The sequence below is a fragment of the Oreochromis niloticus genome, linkage group LG14 (assembly GCF_001858045.2).
Source record: "Oreochromis niloticus isolate F11D_XX linkage group LG14, O_niloticus_UMD_NMBU, whole genome shotgun sequence".
Lineage (NCBI taxonomy): Eukaryota > Metazoa > Chordata > Actinopteri > Cichliformes > Cichlidae > Oreochromis > Oreochromis niloticus.
The window spans coordinates 31,713,140-31,732,122 of record NC_031979.2 but is presented as its reverse complement, the minus strand read 5'-3'; the positions used below and the strand labels follow the sequence as shown (position 1 = coordinate 31,732,122).

The 18,983-nt window shown below is 40.0% G+C and overlaps 1 protein-coding gene across 1 annotated transcript in view; it reads right to left on the bottom strand.

Moving 5' to 3' along the window:
- Positions 1–18,983, bottom strand: part of lhfpl6 (LHFPL tetraspan subfamily member 6) — a 45,999-nt gene that overhangs the window by 2,348 nt on the left and 24,668 nt on the right. Inside the window, exon 3 of the mRNA XM_003450149.5 lies at positions 1,722–1,820. Within this exon, the coding sequence (XP_003450197.1) occupies positions 1,722–1,820 (99 nt within the window). The remainder of the gene's footprint in view (positions 1–1,721; positions 1,821–18,983) is intronic.

The following is an 18,983-nucleotide window of genomic DNA, read 5'->3' as shown; positions in this document are numbered from 1 at the left end:
GAGCATATCGTCATGAAATGGGATACAAATACTACAACCTGCGGCTATTTTGCCCATTTCCAGTCGGAAAATTGATTAGAATGAATAAGCAAATAAACAGTGGTTAGTTTTTTAACATTTTATTATTTATTTACAATCGCTGTGAGTGCTTCTTCATATTCTCCAGTTGCAAAAAGAAAAAAACCTATGTGCTGAATTAAGTTTTAATGTTTGCATCCACTGAAATGTGCATCATACGTCTGTTGCCCGGCACCTTCTTTGACCATTATGCAGAATGGTAGAATGGATGTATAAACATAGATAATCGAGTCCCCCTGGGTATTTCAAATCCCACCTAAAAAAAGCAAGGAAAAAGTAGTGCATGGGCAGATTTGTTTGCTTTCACTACCAAGAAATTAGCATTAGCAGAAGTTTCCCCAAAAAAGTCTGTCTTGGAGATTGATTACTGTATGTCGCTGAAGGAAAAAAGACATCCGAAAGCAAACCAAACTGCACGTTAATCAAAATGAAATTTAAACTGATCTGTTTTTCACTGACTTTTTTTTTTCATTTATAATCAAACTTGTTCACTTTTAATTTGTGTGAACCCTGGTAGAAGCTTTAGAGCTAGCAGGCCTATAAATCCTAACAGATATTTCTTCCCTCCACTATTTGTTTTCTTTTATTGGTAATAAAATTTAGTAAAGATACACATTTTTCTTCTTTTCTTTAAACTTGTAATGAAATGTAAAACGTAATATGATTGTAGTGAAGAGGATAGAAAAAATCTCATAAACTGAAGAATATTCACATGAGAGTAGACTTTAATTACCTATATCTATAGTGATAATGATAATCTGTGTCCCCTTTATTATGCAGGTCAAATGTTTTGTGCAGCTCCATACAGATTCTTTTAATTCAAAAATCTGTTTTTATAGGTTTCCCACCCCTGGACTAGTGGTTCTCTGGTGCTCTTTTCCCTACGGCACGCTTTGATTCTGGACAAAAACATAAGAGCTGAATTTTCTTGAGGTTGATTTTGGGTATTCATGGTCCACACTCGGTGTTTTTAGTGAACCCCACTAAGCATTCAGATCAAGTCAAGATCCAAGCATGTGGGTGACGAATATCAAAATGGACTGGGATGCTTCCAGGGATCCTCAGCGAGGATGAGCCTTTTCATTTTAATCCAGTGACATCAAAAAAATCTTCATGTATTCTTGTGTTGTCTGTTAATAATATTAATCCAAGTTCCCAATAAAATATTTTACATCTAGTGAAAAACCAAACACTCTTTGATTAGTATCAAATAAAGGAGCAGCCGCAGTATGAAAAGCTTTTCCACCTCCCTCGTGTCTGATAAAGTAGCATATTACTGTCTGTGAGATAGTCCTGATAATACCAGCTGCATGCAGAGCACAAATCAAAGTATTGCTTATTCTCGGCACACATTTAAAGCTATAAAACATTTTGGAAATGGACAGCTACTGGATCTTCTGCTGTTAATTTTTCCAAATGCATTAATCAAAACAACAAGAAATCACATCTTTTTTGACTACCAGAGAGAGACAAAAGGCAGCATGTCAACACATAAAGACAAATATCGGTCGTCTGTTTCACGTTTTCTGCGATTTGTCTGTTTCTGGGAATAAAAGATCCAGCGAGCACGGCACAAATTTATGAACCATCTGTGTGTAATTAAAGCCTGTGTGTGTGATGGATCTCCCTTGCAGACATCTTACCTAGTTGAAACTGGCTTGAGCTGTTGTTGCAGGTCTGCTGTACTTCCTCGCTGTCCCATCCCAGTGGATAGAGAGCGCAGCCCGATCCTATGAGCAGACCTGAGAACGAGATGAAGAGGAGGACAGTCGGGTCAGGTGACGAGGGAATAGCACTAAAGACCGATCACCGGGGGTTCAAAAATATCACAAAACGTGGCAGCAGGCTGCAAAGACACCGTTTACGAGATAAAACCTGTAGCAAGGACAAACTCATCATCAAGGTGCTCGCTCAGCTCCTTGACGAAGGCCAGCATTGTTTTTAGGAAACCTCGCCTCTCCGGAGGGGGTTTTATAATTTAAGAATCTTTTAAGCGCTGTGAATAAAAATGCAAAGCGCCACATGTTTTCTTATTTGTTCCATCCAGATATCAAGCAAGGTTTAATTAATTTTAACCTCAGGTTTTGTGCGGATTCTCCCTCATTATTTGGTCAATGATTTAATTAAAATGATCAAAAAGAGACAATGAGCTGTTGCTCTACAGGCATATGTGTGACCTCACCTCTGTGGTTCTTCCTTCTCCTTATCCGCAGCTTCTCATTCTTGTTCTTCCTATTATGTTTTAGCACGTATCGCCAGAGAGGCAGCGCTCACCACGTCCATCAGTTCTACCTCTGAACTAAGACTCGCAATCCTTTGGTACATGACACGGGCTGTGATTTTACCACTCTATCACATTTATACGGCAACAAAACAAAGCGCCACAGCCATGCAGCTCATAAAACTGAAACAAATGAATGAGAACATATGCAAATAACGTGGCAATTTCTCACTGAGGCAACAGTGAAAAAACAAGCATTTTTGGTACACAATAATTACTGTAAAACTCTGGAAAATCCTTGAGGGACTTCTTTATGTCAGTGATTAAAGAGACTTATGATTACGCCTAAAGCTGCGCACAGAGACAAGAGCAAAATCTAGTCAAGGCCATTACATTAAGGATTAATATCCTCAATATTTGCCTGAAGCCAGGTCTTGACAAGTTATTCCCTGGATGTCAAGGCCTGTCTCTTAAAATTACCCTGTGGGGGCCCCTGGTAGGTGGCTCTGCCATCACATTAGCTTAATCCCCTCAGATGTGTCTGCTCTGCTATCAGTTATGGGATGTGATGATGGCAGCAGAGGGAGAGACGGGAAGAAAGCGCTGCCTTCCAACATGATTACCCCTGCCATCCAGGACTGCCTTATTGCATCTAGACCAGATAACAAGCAGGAATTAGTCCACATGTTAATGAGGATGGGCTAGACAAACTGGCTAACATCTGAGGAGGAGTAGGTAGAGTGAAAGAGACATCTGTGTTGTCCCTGGTCGCAGCCAAAAGGACAAACGAAAACGGGCTGTCTATATGGCACTAGTGTTAGAAAATCAATTGGGTGAAACTCTGGCATGTTGATGAGAATGAGGGGATAGCAAGAGGCTCTGACCATGTCTGTGTCATTACAGCTCAGGATCAGAGGGGATCCAGGGATTTTAATACATAACAACTGAGCTGTTTCTCCCTCAAACCCTTAAGAAAACTTCAGACGAGTTCCTCCTTCAGACCTAAAAATACTACCTTTAGCCCGTGCACTGCAGCAAACGTGAAACAGGAGCATTTGATGTAAATCCCTATTCAAGCAGCCACTATGGATACCTGATGAGTCTAAAAACCCACTATTTTAAAAGGTACAAAAATGTATTTAGGAGGAAGGGCGCATTCACGCAGCCATTCAATTTTCTCGGTTACATAATGTTACTCAGTATGTTTTGATTCAAATTTGTAATAGCAAAGACTGTAAAGCATGCCAGCATGATAATGTATTCATGATTAATATTTAACATAATTTAAAATTCTCTTTCAAGTGTTGTGTAATGCAGAGATAGAGCAGCATGTAATCAAACTGAATTTCCTTGCAGCAAAATGAGAGAAGGTAAAAAAAAAAAGAAAGAAAAAAGAGCAAAAAAAAAAAACCCGACTTTATTTCCCAAAGATGTTATTATTCTATCCAGTGAGGTATAATATTTCCATTTGAAAAATCAAACTTGATGGCAATTCTCAATCATACTTTGGTTAACACGTTTGCTAAAACGATCAAAACCATAAAGTTGCTCAGCTCTGCAGCAGGCACCAAACAGAGTAGAATGGGAAAAGAAAGACTTCATTGCATAGTTTCCACATCAGGTCAGATTATGATGATGACAGTGAATGCTGGAAATTGCTCCAAGACTACGGGCGGGAGGGGAATTATTGCCACAACAAAGACTGGAGCTGAGTTCATTGTGTAAGCGCCTAAAATCAAAGGTTTCCATGTGAACTGTCACTGTTGGCTGTTGTTTTTTGGAAGTAAACTCCCAGAGTCTGCAACGCTGCAGTGGCTGAAATAAACGTGAGCGCTCACATGTTACCGTAACACTATTAAGACAGTTACTGTGGGAGCAGATGAACAAAAAATATGGGCACACTACTAAGGTGTAAATCAGTATCATATGAGGTCCCACGTTTCTCTTTTGGCTTTTATTTATTTGATTTCTTTATTTTTTTTCCCTCACGATGGCTAATTCCATCAAATCCCATCCTCCACACTCACTACGTGGGTTATTGAAAACCAGAGGTAGGGGGGCTGGTGACTGGGATGTAGGAAAAAGATTACAGAGAAAGAAAAAAAACAAAAACATTCTTTCACATAATGTTCATGAGCCAAGCTGTTAGAAAGAAGTGTGCTGTTGTGAGAGGCAGCTACCTCGGGCTCTCCTTCTGCATGCATGCTGTTATAGTCAGATACTTCTCATCCTTCTTATTATCCCGTCCTAAGCTAACACTGCTACACCCCGATCTGCACAAACACACAGTTGGGGATTTGTGTCAGTTAGCGTGTGGTTGTCAGCTATAGATATGCTTCTCGACCTTTTGTGCCTTTCCAAGTGAGACTGAAGATTTCCTTTATTGCAACTTTTCTTAAATGTTTCAAAATGTTCTCACATTTTGTGACCTAAATCTAATGTCCTGAGTCGTGGTGTGAAACCTACTCAAGTTACAGACACACGACGGTCACAAGCACTAAAGCTAATTAACCATAAACAGCATTTTACTGCACGGAACTTCACGTTCTCTTTGCTGCAAAACAGATTCTTTGAGAGAATTTAAAAGTCTTGAATTCCGAGTCGTTTCGTTTCATTGAGGTCTTTGAGGTATTTCAGAGCTTTTCCCAAAGCACAGAAAGGAAATCGTCTCTTTCAGACAACATGAACAGCAGATGGTCTCATGATGAAATCGTTGCAGGACTCCGCTATAAGCTGTCATGAGAATAGTTAGTGGAATAAACCACAAGTCTGTCACAGAGCCTTTGCTGCAGCTAGATGACACTCTGAGACTGACAGAAAGGATGACAAATATGAGAAATATACAACAACAGCTTGCATCGACACACAGAGGCAGAGGCAGGCAGAGGGAGTTATCACACCTAATACGAAAAAAAATAAATAAACTGACCCGCTGAAATGTCTGTGCGATCAAATCTACCTCTTAAGCAAAGAATTAGCGAACATAAAAGTTCCATTACAGATACGAACTATTCTGTAGCCTGTCACTTTAATAACCACTCAGATTTCCTCCTGTAGCTTTCAGCATGTGGAGCAGATTTCTCTTCACAGATGGGGTGATGGTGACAGGAGGTTATGTCAGAGAGAGCTTTTGTGCATGCACTGCTTATGAACATTGTAACCACTGCGAGGATTTTTAGTGTAATGTTATGATTAAACTATAATAGTCCATATATGCTATGAATGATCGTTGTACAGCATTTATCTCTATTGATAAATATTCTACCACATTATGTAGAATATATGTTGATGTGCTTTGTGTTTCTTTACTGTCTCTATAGATACTCTCTCAAACTTGTCCACTTGATTTTTTATACTGTGTTCAGCTGGTACCTGTTCAAGCTTTTTACTGAACTTACTACAGTAATAGGGTCCAAACAGCAGAGCTGTTGGATAAACCATAGTATTCCTGCATTGGTCTCTTCTTTCTTCTTTTAACATTTAACGCTCTCTTGAGTGCCACCCATAGGTCAAAGTTGGAGGTGTGATTATAAGCATAACTATGGAAGCCCGTTTTCGCCACTAAAAAGAAAAAAGTATCCATAACTCGAATTTCCGACTTATTAACTCAAAATTTTGAGAAAAGTAACTCAAAATGTCGAGTTAGCGCTGTCAATCAGTAATCTATGTGAATTACGTCATTTCCTTTTTACCCGGAATCTGAAGCCGTCAGCTACAAATGCTACAGCTAAGCTACCAGTATTACAGCCAGTCATGAATGCACAAATTGCTGATTATTTTCAGCGTGGCTGCACAAATGATGAAATCCTTGCGTTATTAGCTGAATCACATGGCTTTCCTATCAGCAAATGTACTCTCGAAAGCGCCAATTTGTTGCGATCCGGTTTTGAGTGTGCATTCCTCTGCGCCATATCTTTCTGGGTAACAAGAAAATGACGTCATTCATGTAGATTACTGATTGGCAGAGCTAACTCGAAATTTCGAGTTATGGTTCCTTTTTTTTTTTTTAGTGGCGGAAACGGGCTTCCATACATAACTTTTGAAACACATATTTGGTTTTCAAAAATGAGATATTAGTTTAGAGTATCCTGCGACATCAGTTTCTGGTATGTTGGAAATTTTGTTGGTACATTTTTACAGGCTATGATATTTTTCTAGTCTTGACTTAAACTGGAATAGACTGTCTTCAGATTGGATTTTACAGGCAGGTTTTTAAAAAATTGCCTTTTTTTTCCCCAGTCTTTGCCAAAATTGTTACAGATGATCTTCAGACCAAGCCACAATAAAGCTGTCTGAAGCATCTTTGGATTTTCTTAAATGCTTGTTTGTTACAGCAATAATCAGCTAAACAGGAGGTCACATTATATCTCCACAACTGTTCTGTGCATTATTGCAAAACCTGTAGCCCTTCCTGGTATTCTCCCTCCAGCAAATGTGTCCTTTCACTACTGGGGGGTAATGAAATGCGCTTCCCTAACAGCCACACTTTGAACATAATGATATCAAATTGTCATGGCAACTGTGCCCGGCTGAACTACTAGGTCCACTAGTCGTTGCTTGAGCTCATATTTGAAAAGTTTTGCACTGATCTGCATGCATGCTTTTTTAAAATTCAGTTTTATCTACTGCTCCAGTGCAACTGAAGTCAAATAAACTGTACTGAAAAGCCAAATTTGTTACTTAGTGAGCTTGGGGTTTTTTTTGTTTTTTTTACCCTCACTATTTCAGCACTCCTCTAAGCTGTCATGATAGGGTAGTTAGTGGAATTCACCAGAATGCTGTTGCAGAGGCAAGGCAGGAACTCATAATCTTTAGAAATCTGCCAGCACCATCATCCACAGACCCCGTGTGTGCTTTCCACAGAGGTGATTAAGGATCCAAAGAGCTAGCTTTCTTTAGCGGCATCAATCATGACCTCAGGTCAAATTTAAAGATTCCCCTTAGCTTTCCGGGAGATCAGGAGAGGTTCAAGTGCGTCTCTGTCTGGGAGGTATGTTTGTTTGCCTTACTGCATTTCGCCAGCAACCACTGTTTGTAAAGCCTTTCCCCCCCATTTTTGGAGTTTTGTTTCAGTTGCTTTGGCAGCCAGCTGATGCTTTATAAGCTTCAGGGGTGGATGGGGTGAAGAAGAGGAGTGAATAGTGAGTGCAGTGCAGAATATATGAGGCCAGGCAACTTATTCATGATCGAGTTTCAATTGATCTACGTGTGGTCATTATCGGAATGACTATGTCAGGGCTAATAGCGTGTCTGAAAGGCTCTTCTATGAACTTGAAAGAGTTGGGTTAAATGGATTTAACCAAATACAATCAGCCTCACATATCAGTGTACAATCCAGAAAATCTGCTCTAATATAGTGATCTTTCTTCTGCCTCTGCTTGCCTCAGATTTCATCATCACAGTTGAGCACTTTTTTCAAATCACATTTTTGCCGGCCTAAAAAGCATACAGAGAAGTGTTTTATTCCATCACGGCTAAGCCATTGTTCCCCATCTTTTTTTCTCTGTCAATGCTTTTTTACCTGAATGAAAAACTGCCCCCTTTTCATATCCCCCCACATTCTCTGATTCAGGCAGTGCTGATGCCTTTTGTCAAGCTTTCTTGCTCTCTGTCAAGACCCAAGGAATTTCTTTACCCTCTTTCATGCCCCGAGACAATACCATTCAAGGTTATCATTCAAGAGGCCAAAAAGGGCAGGGGGAAAAAATGCAGAGGCTAAAGCTGGAGAGAATTTTTGTGGCCAGGGAATTGGAGTGAGGATGTGCCTGAGTGAGCTGGCTTAATGTAAGACAGTCCCTTTTGGGCTTGGAAGATCATCCAAAAGAAGCAGGGAAATGTAAGAGCAACCACACCTGGGAAGACAGTCTTGTTCTTCTATTTATGCACCCTTTGCTCAGCATATGTGTTAGACTTTTACTTACCAGAAACATGCCAATGATGAAAAAACTACACGATCAATAAACTGCTTCATTACTCCAGGAAATGCATGAAACGTGACTCTAGCCACATTGTCATTCTCTCCGTGTTTATCTTCCAGAGCTATAATGAAAAGCAGCCAGGGGTTCAGAGTGTCACATCAGCCTAAAGAGGCCAGTGTGACTAATCTGTTCACAGACCCGTCCCTGCATGTCGAGGCATGAATTCTCTTTCATTTAAAACACAAGACAAACAATAACATGTACCGTTTCCCTGCCCGCTTTTTAAAAAGAACCTTATTTTGATTGGCTCCGTCATTCAAGTTGGACTGGCTTAGTCATTTTTAGCAGGGCTTGCTCCTGTGTGAGCATTTTTGCTGGCAAAGTTGGGGAATTTTTTGTGAGTGAGAAAGGGATCTGGAGTTTCACTTGAAAGGAGCAGTGAGATGGTTAGATGGAGGAAAAGGGGGGTGCAGAGACAGGAGGGATTTAAATAGGGTATGTGAAGTATGTGATATTTGATGTGCACAGTGAAGCATATAAATATTTGCTGCTGCTGCAAGTGACTGGCATTTGGCTTCAGCTGACTGTTAGTCTTCTGATTGGTTTTCCAGTCATTAAAAAAGTATCAAGTATTAATATTCAGTTGTTTTGTTTTAGTTTATTCATGTTATTTTGTTAAATAGCTGCATACAGGGCAGCTGGAAAAGACATTGTGGGAAAGATACTTTTCCAGTTCTTTTTAAGGTGTTTTCATACTTGCACTGTTGAGTCTGTGGAAACTGAAATCTGGTTTTCTTTCCCCTTGGTACAGTCCATTTGTGCAGACGTTAACACAGCAATCACACTCAAGTACAGTGTGATCCAATCTTGATCTGACCCAGCTACCAAACTGTGTATGGTACAGTTTGAGCAACATGTCTTCCTCATAGCCACATATGCTTTGCATTCTGGGAAGTGGCTGATTACCATAGACATGCAGGAGTAAATTCTCCCTGTTATCCACTAGTCACGAACATGGCACCTTCTTCCTATATTTACTTTTGTTCTCCCTGCTCCAGACACATGTGGCCAATAAGTGGATCGTGGATCGAGGGCTCTCACATGGTTTGTAGTGACACTTTTTTGATTCCCTTGGTGTTTCCTGTTTGCTAGAAAAAGCCACAACTTTACAAACTCATAATTCAGACCAGAGTAAACGAACTACAGGTGAAAAAACATCCTTACTCTGTACCCAGGGGCTGGACCATGGCCAACTTCCAACCAGAACTTCATATTCATTTAAACAACACACACTTACCTCTGTTATTTGCACAGTTATTGTTAAAATTACAAGTTTAAAAACTGCACCCTTTCTGACATCCCTACATCCATCATATTACATCATATCCTGGCAATCTGTTAGACACACCAAGGACTCTAAAACTGCACCCTCTCAGCCTGGTAGGCCTGTTGTGTCCCTGCCATTATACTGAAAACAAAGACAACAGAACCATCAAGATGGTTGATGCATTAGTGTAGTTGAATTTAAGTTAACCTAATTCATTGAATCCTTTCAGCAGAATATTAGTACTGCAGTTTTAGTTTGATCTGTAATTGCATTTATTTGTCTTTATGTATAGGAAAAAAAACCCATCGAACCAACCACCCACTCAACAAGCTACAAATTCTAAGAAAAAAGCCTTTGGAACGACTTTTTGCATCTCAAATGTCAATGTGCATGCTGCATCACATGTGCTGTGAGCCAATGCAACCGCCTTCACTGCACTTTTTTTCTATTATGTCATTATTATGCTGACAAAATCTGCCCAGACCGACATGCAAAGTATTGCCAAAGTACGACAGATGGCGTCTTCTGCCATGATGAAAGTGACAGACAGACTCACGAGGTGAAAACAGTACCTGCCACACTGTCACAGCTAATAATAAACTGAATAAATTTGTTGCCTACTGCGTGATGGTTGACTACACACAGAAACTCTGCTAGTCCGCAGTCCTCTGTTTAGTTTCATGTTTCTCCATGATTTGCTTCACAATTTGAATATCAGACACAGGAAACTCTATTACTGACCCGGTCGGTGAGATCAGAGCACTGTGACAAACACGGTCTGACTATTCATTCAGAGTGTGACCATCATCTCCATGACGCACCCACCTCATCTTCTCTTTGGTATTTGCTTCCGGCCCACAAAAAAGGTCACTGATAGAAACACTCACACACCCACATTATTATTTCATGCTCATATGATGTCTGCGTGGTTTTACTTTTATGTCATCCTGCAAACCTACAAGTTTTTTCATGTATTCTCTCATTGTTTGGCTTATTCGCCTTTTGTCTGTTGAACATCAGTTGCCCTCCAGGAATGACTTTAAAGTAAACTGAACAAAAGCGAATTAGAGTGTTTTAAATATCCATCAACAACCCTTATGCAGTTTAGTGGCTAATCAAATTAACATTTTGTGAACTGTAGCTTGATTTAGCAAGTCAATTTAGTAAGTTCCTTACATTGTCAGAGATATATAGTATATGAGATGATCTTACAGAGTTTAGTTGACAAAATTTGGACTATGCTTTAGGATAATTTTGTCATTAGTAGGCATGACAAATATTTTCTACAAGTAGAACTTAGGGCAGAGATAAACTTGTGGCAGTTAACATGTACTTATAAGTTAGGGCTGTGGAAAAAACTTGAGTAAATCAAAAACTTTAATGACTAATGACTTTAGTGATTGATGTAATCAGTTTCGATGACCAAAAATAAGTCAGAAATGATGAACAGCAGGTCTAGTTTGCCTGTGCCCCTCTGCTGTTAACTCAGTCTCATTTCTCTCCTTGTCCACCCATCAGTCAACATCACTGGCCCTGGGCGGAAAGAGCAGTTTGTGTTTTATTGATCTGTTTCAGTGCTTTTGCTAAAGGCGTTCTGTCAAGAGCTGGCCTTATCTAATCACACCATTCATTTGTCACACAGTTTCCTACTACAACCAGTAATTAATAAAAACACCAATTACACAAACAAAATTAACTTCTGCTTCATCGGGCGTGATCAAAACCTCTCTCGGTCTGCTGGTCCAGGAAAACAACGCGGTGCAGAAAATGTGCACAAGCTGAAAATGGGCTGTGCTAAATACGTAGCAAGTAACTTTCAACAGAGAACATCCTCTGGATGTGTGCGGAGAATGAGCTTTTCACACAAGGGCGTAGATATTTTCTGTATGTCTCACCCTTTCCACAGACAAACCCATGACTCTCTGCAAGCGTAACAATGTCTCCTCTGATCTCATACTGCAAATTGGATATCATTCCCCCTTCTTTCGGCTAAGATGAGAGTGCAAGTAGGAGGTATGGGAAAAAAAAGAAAGAAAAGAATTTGAGCAGCATCCAAGAGAAATTTCTCCTTTTTATTTTCCAAATGCTACTCATTTAGTTTTCCTTAAATGCAATGCATACTTTAACCTTTCTCTCAAATGTAGTCACCTCTGTGCTAAAGCTAGTCCTGAAAATTATATTCATATTATATATCTTAGAAACCCTACCATTCCTGGATCACTTGACTTCTACTGTTATCAGTTTGCTGCCTCATTTTTCCCCCAAACAAAATCCAAAGAAAGATTAGCTTTTGAGCTATCTAGCAATATTTTAATGACTTATTATCACTGTGAAGCTTGGTGGCAGGGTGGTGACAGTAAGCTACTTTGCTTGCACATGACACAGATGGAATCAAAGACAACTCTCAGGCTATTCTGGGCAACACTTTTTCAGCCCTCTTTCAAATCAATTTTCAGTAATTAAAAAAAAGACGAGGAATGTGCTAAATAACATGCATCTATGGCAAAGTGTTGAAGAAATGATCTGCATGGCAGCGTGGAATCTCTGTGTGTAAGTCATAGCTTTTCCATCAAGAGTCAAGTGAAGAAGAAAATGTATGTTGAGCACAACAGAGCCAAAGGCGATGAAAATCCTACTCAGGGTAGGATCTACTTTATAGGGTCCTGTGTAGCTGTTTTAACTGGGTCATATCTGATATGTCGAGTAGCTCCCTCCTCCCACTGACAGAGCCTGACAGAAAAGCATAATGGTGTGCCATGTGTCCGAAAGCCAGCATATACCTACAGCACTGCATTCCTCTCTTAATTACCCTTTATAATGAGCAAAAAGCGTGCTAGCACAAGGCCTTCTAGGGAGAGGCAAATGAAAGACATTGCAATCTACGCTGTAATATTCATGTTAATAGCATCCAAATATGCAATGAATGTTTTAGTATCCTCCATGCAGACACTGCCAGACATCAAAATGCCTTTGACAGTACTGGGGCTCATCATGTGAGCTGCTCCATACCGCAAACACAAAGAGCCTCCTTTCAAAAGACAATGCAACGCTTCAGGGATCAAGGAAAAACTGACTCCCAATGCCAAGTGTAGCTACAAAGTACTCCACAGCCTGTGTTTAAAGTCCCGGCCCACTACATTCACGCTGCCTTCTGGGACACACACCAGGCTAGCTTACCACCAGGGATTTAGTTGGATTGAGTTTAAGCAGCCTTACTCTGCTCTCAAAAATCAAATATTCCCTAAACTAACAGGTCACTCTCGCTTCCAGGGTTTCATTGTGTGGGTGTGATGTGAAAACCGTTCAGCAAGAGCGGGACTCTCTTAGCACCTGGGGCCAATTCTAAAGCCTTGAACATGTGTATGGATATCACCAGAACATAGATAACATATATATAAAATATGTAGTAAACAATTTCTGAAGGTAAATAAGGCTTTATGCTGAAAAAAGAAAAAATGTTTCATAAGTACATACTGTCAGTTAATGTCTATTTTCAGTCCACATGCTAAGCTAAGCTAACTAAAAGATGATGGCAGTTTTGCATTTACCATCCACACATACAAACAACTTCAAAAGTCAAACATTTTTTTAGTGTCTTACTTGTCTTATTTACATCCACCCATCCATTCTCTTCTGCTTATCCAATTCAGATCACATTATACTCCATTAAAGTAAAAAATGCCAAAGCCTGTGGAAGTTACTTTAAAAAGAAATAACTTCTTAAGCATTAATGGTGAATGGTTATATGATAAAGCTCGAGTGGCTCCTCTTTCATCTTCTGCCGTTCTATTGACATTTGAGAGCCCTTGAGGAAGAGAATAGCAGAAATGAGAACACATTATGCAACATGTCAAGTAATCTGTGAGCAATACAAAAGGGCAAATGGAGAGCCAGAGATCAGATTATATGTGGCTGTGTGTGCTCATGACATTTTGTATGATACCGAATTGGTATTGTGATCCTATAATCTTATAATATCTGGTTTATCCTGTCCACCCAAGGATGAAAAGCTTTCTGCCCCAGTGACTTCACAGATTGAAACCAAACAGATGTCAAGAAAAGGCTACTGGTTCTATTTCAGGTGAAGTTTTACCATTACAATACTTTATATTGCTATGCCATCCATGACAGTGCATTAAGTACTGAGGTAAAGTAAAGCTGATTCTCTTACATTGTAGGAGACTGTAAAGATTAAACTATAGCTTCCTTGTGAACCCTTGTATTTTGGGCAGTGCTGTTAGACTCGCCAATGATATAATATCATCCGAAAAAAGTCCAGTTTATCGACACTGAGCGGTTGAAAAAGAGATATCACAGAGACACTTGTTTGAGTCACTTTGGTGTTAAAATCTCCGACGTGGTAAAGCATGATGAAATATACAAAGCCCCTGAAGTCGTTTCCCAAACCAGTGATTATTTTTTTCCTTCTGCATTAGACTACTAGCTAAATGTGATGACTTAATTCCTGTTTTGACATGCACGTAAATTTCATGTTCATCTTGATAAACAGTTTCTAATTTGTCAGTTAAGCCCTTAGGCAGACTAAATCAAAAACATTTAAGGTAAAGAAATAAAACCGTCTGGATGAGAATGAACTCCGACAAATTAAAACCCAAAGGGTTGGGCGATAGCGGGTGGGCTGAAAATGAAGCACTTTATATGGGTAATTATAGAAAATACAGACAACAACCACAAACATGTGAAATGGCATTGCTTTGCTTAGTGCCGCATCCATTTAGGAAAAAGCGAAAAAGCCACACTCTAACGCAGGATGATAAATGGATAGGTTATTTATCATATTTTTAAAGGAAAATGAAAAGGTGGTATACTGGTCAAGTTTCTTTTTACTATGCCTCAGACAATAAAGCCCTAACACCTCTATTACACTTGTGCCTCCCACAACCATATGGCTTCAATCTGCAGCAGGCATTCATGCCATAAGAGCAGTGGATCATATGAATCCACACATTATAGCAAGGCCACAAGGACGAATGAAAATCAATAGTTCCCTGGGACTTTCCAATACTGCCTTTCACTGAGGAATTTATATATATATATATATATATGTATGCGCGCAGTAAGATGTGGGAACAATGCTCTTTAAGCATGGTTGGTTTGCTCCACTACTCATGGTGTTTTTAATTTTCCACTATCCCACTGCCTTCTGCTTAATTAACTCTGGACTAACAGCAGTGTATGCCTGGGTATCGTATAACTTGGCAGACAGACCTCTCAGTTTCTCTAAAAAAACAACATTAGGAAGACAATGCAAAGCAAAGCTAGACTCCAATTTCTCAAAATTTATTATTTCTAACTCACTTAAATGGTTTCGCAACACCCTGAAATTTAATAGTAAAGTCTAAGATTGTAGTTAAAACAAACAAAGAAGCCTGTGGATGCATAAAACAAATCTATTTTGACCGAAATGAACAAACTTGGACTCAACTGAAGGACTGAAATGCAAAATTCAGTCAGCTGCCACTTCACATATACATTAAATTGGACTAAATTACTAAATACATTTTGTAAGATTAGAGTTTCAGAGTATACTGAAACTCTACTTTTACAAATGTTCCACAATAGAAGTGAAGCACAATGACACGGCATCCAGAAGTAATAGAAGTACAGGATAGATTTCAGTCACTTATTGTGATGCTACTCACAGGGTCCGCTAGTTGGAAAGGGTTAAATTACACCAATATCTCAAATTGTGAATACAATTATCAGTAATCTTCCTGAATTATATATATATTATATTAAGTTACCTACGGTGTATTAGTTCTGTACAAACAGAGTTATAAAATTCAATTTTTTAAGATCCATCTGTATTCATGAACATGAACCAGTGTCTTCAGAAGCTTAAATTGGAAGATAAAACTCGGGTCCGCTACACTGATGATGTATTAGAGAACTGCTTTGTGGAATGAAACTATGAAATTTCACAGCAAAATTAACTTTGTGTCATTATAAAGCTCTCAGCGATGAGGCTCTCGCCTCCATAATGTCATGCATCCACAAAGACTCACTGTCAATAGAACTTGGGTCACAAAACATCCCCTGATTGAATCAGTTTGAGTGTCTTTGGATCAAAGAGGGGCTTGTTCCTACTCACAAATTATGACTGATTTGTCCTAGATCGTAGGTCACTGCATGTGCACAGTCATCTTTTTCTTTTTTTGTCTTGAATGTTGATTACTGTAACCCTGTTATGGCAGCTTGACTGTGACTGAATAGGCTGCTAAGGGCTGTTGAGAATGTACCACAGGACATTTCAGAGCTAGTCACTCTGATTGATTGAGCCATAAAGAGTTTGTCCATGGGGTTAACAGGACCCGGATAAAAGATTAAGAGTCTGTTGAGTGTTGATTAATGGTCGAGGATATAACCTCTGGCCAGTGGTGCTGAAAGATTGATATAAACAGGGTCTCAGCAGCAAAATATTTTACACACACTGAATTGGAGTAATCTAAAGTCAGCGAGAACAAAACAATTACAGGATATCCGCGGGACATGAGCTAAATCAAAACAGAATTGTCACAACTCTGTAATCGGACAAACAAGTGTATTATTAACTGATAGAAGAGGTAGGACAGAAGCAAGCTAGGAAATAGGATGAACCATAAAATATAACTGAAATGGAACAGCCTCACTTTCATTTTGCGTTTTCTAAGTGAGAAGGAATGTGATGACGAGGGGAGAAAAATTTCCTCTGCATATTTATACAGGACGTTGTCTGTGTCAAGCCCTGCCCCACCCCCTGGACTTGGGCTGCCTGATTAGCATTCAGAGAATTCATTAAGACACAATCGCTGGTCTATGGGAACATGGGAATTCTTGATGGAGGAGAGGTTGAGTTCAGCCCGCTGGGTAACTTACTACAGAGAAAAACACCCCATCCCCCCAAACCTGAAGGTCACCACGTCCTTACTCTGCTACTGATCTGATGGATCAGAGACACACAGCCAGTGCGGAGGAGGGGGATTGTCTTAAGATCTTTTTTTTGCACACGCTCTGTTGTTTCCAGCATCTGAAAAATGTGCACTAACTCTGCCTGAGAAAAAGGGCATGACTAAACGCTAGTCTGACTTTTGCCTTGACTACCCCCAAAGGCAATCTCCCACAGTCCATCAGTTCCATGTTATAAAAGTGTTTCCCTTGTAAGCTATAAAAAAATATAAATAAAATCTGACTTTTTTGCTCGCACACCATCCATCCTTCAAAGTTGTACCCCCACCCCAATTTCCCCAACTATTAAAATCAATGTAAAGATGAATGAACCGCAGAAACCAGGGGGACATTGGGTAGACAAATTCTTCCGGCTGCGCCAATGGGTCATACATTAGGAAGGCGAGCTTTGGTTGCAACTCAGTGATGAATCATTCCTCAGGGAAGTACTACACACTTCAGCCCGTTTAATAAAAAACACCAAAAAAGTGTCCCGCATGAAAGCTTCACAATAATAAATCACAAGCGATGCATGCAGCGACGCTGCACAAATCCAGCAGTTTGGCTTTGGTCTCCGCTCACTTCTGGACTGTCATTCGGCTGTTTCTTTCATCCCGCTGTGGTCGCTTTGATTTGCAGCACAAATATGAATCTTTTTGTCATTACCTCCTTCCTCAGAAAATGATTTCAAATTATAAGGGAATTATCCAGCAGAGGGACAAATACTTCCCCGGGGTTTAATATCACAATTTATGCTTAAGTGTTTCACTTGAAGTGGTCTCTTGATGGCTGATTAAATTTTAAGCATGCATCAGTTTTAAGGGTTTCACAGTAAAATTAATTACCAGTACACCAGTATGGGGCACAACACGAAGAACTGTTGTAAAAGTCCACAACAAATACCCCTAAGAGACATGTGTGCCACATCCTCAAGCTTCCTTCTTTCCTTTTTTTATCACTACATGGAAGAAAGACTTTGATCATCCACTGCATCTCACTCAGATGAAAACAGAGTCGGGGCATAAGAGTTGGGGTTTTCCACACGAGGGAATGCAGAGCGGTAGGAAAATGAGGTGAACAGCAGCCACAAAAAGAGAGCAGAAAACCTCCAGCAGCTGCAGCACCCTCGACAGGAAACTAAGCTGCTGAAGCAAGTGTCAAACAAAACAAATTGCTTAAACCCCTGTGACACGTTGCGAGGTCTCATGACAAGAGTGGAAATTAAGTTGCCACAGACAGAGAATGCCAAGGCTAGATCACCAATATGAAGAATAATGCTGACTCTGATGGCAGTGGTGAGGTGTGTGCATTAGTGTGCTTACGAGGTATCGCTTCACACATGAGAATTAATTCATAAATCACTATACATGTGGCTCCTTTGTCCAACAAGGGATTGGAATTCTTTTATGCACCATGTTCTGTTTTTTTGTAATGGAGCCAAAGCTAAAATAGACTTCCTCTCAGCAGGGACTAGAGTATTCTGTCTCAAAAGATCCTTTCTTCTCTCAGAACCCAGGCATGGCTGACACGAATGTGACAGCACGAGTGAGTCAACATACCCAGGCAGTGCACTTTCATTTAGGAAGGAGAGAGCGCTTCAAAGTTCAGCTTATGGAGTAAAGCAAGAATAAAGAACAATGAAGAGCAGTCTGCGCTGGCTATAAAGGCACTTTGAGATGGAGAGAAACTGAAATGGCAGCAACAAAAGAAACAATTTATGCATTCGAGTTCATGTCAAGAAGAGGAGAAAAAGTATTTAATGCCTCTGAGGTGACTCATTTATTAATACAGCAGTAATTCACTTTTTGTAGATGAGGTTTGGTTTTCAGTGTTCTTCACTATGTTCATCGTCCGTGGCGAATCCCTTCATGGAAAAACTTTGCTGAACTACAGAGTCTATAGAAAGGCAAAGGGTAAGAATAAGCCATTACTCACACTAGAGCTAAAAAGACACAAATGCAAGAAGACGTAAAAAAAGACCAAGGTTGATGTATTTCAGTGAAAACTGCAACAAAGAAATGAGTGTGTTCCCATGAGTGTGTGTGACTAAGATCAGGAGCATGTTGCAAAGGTTTAAGGTACCCATTACTGCTGAGTATAGCAGCAATGGGATTAGTGGTACCCGGAGGGCACAGATGGCACCAAAATCCTCCGAGCCGTTCTGAAAAGGTCATATAAAATACAGGAGAGACACCCCCACCTACTCACCCGACCATTCACTGCTGCTAACAGATTCCTCGGGCAGGATTGTGCTCGGGCTTTTAGTCCCTCATCAATCCTCTGAATGCTCCACAATCATTCTTTTCAAGTGTGGAACAGAGGCAGGAACAGAAATGCCTTTAAAATGTCAAACGACAACAGACCTGAGTTGCAGTGTCATTGATGATATCGTGGCAAGGGCTGAATTCAATGAGAAACATGTGGCACTATAGAGGAAAACAGGTTTATCAAAGCTCTTTTGTTGAAATGTTTAATAAGACATGAAATGCAAGAA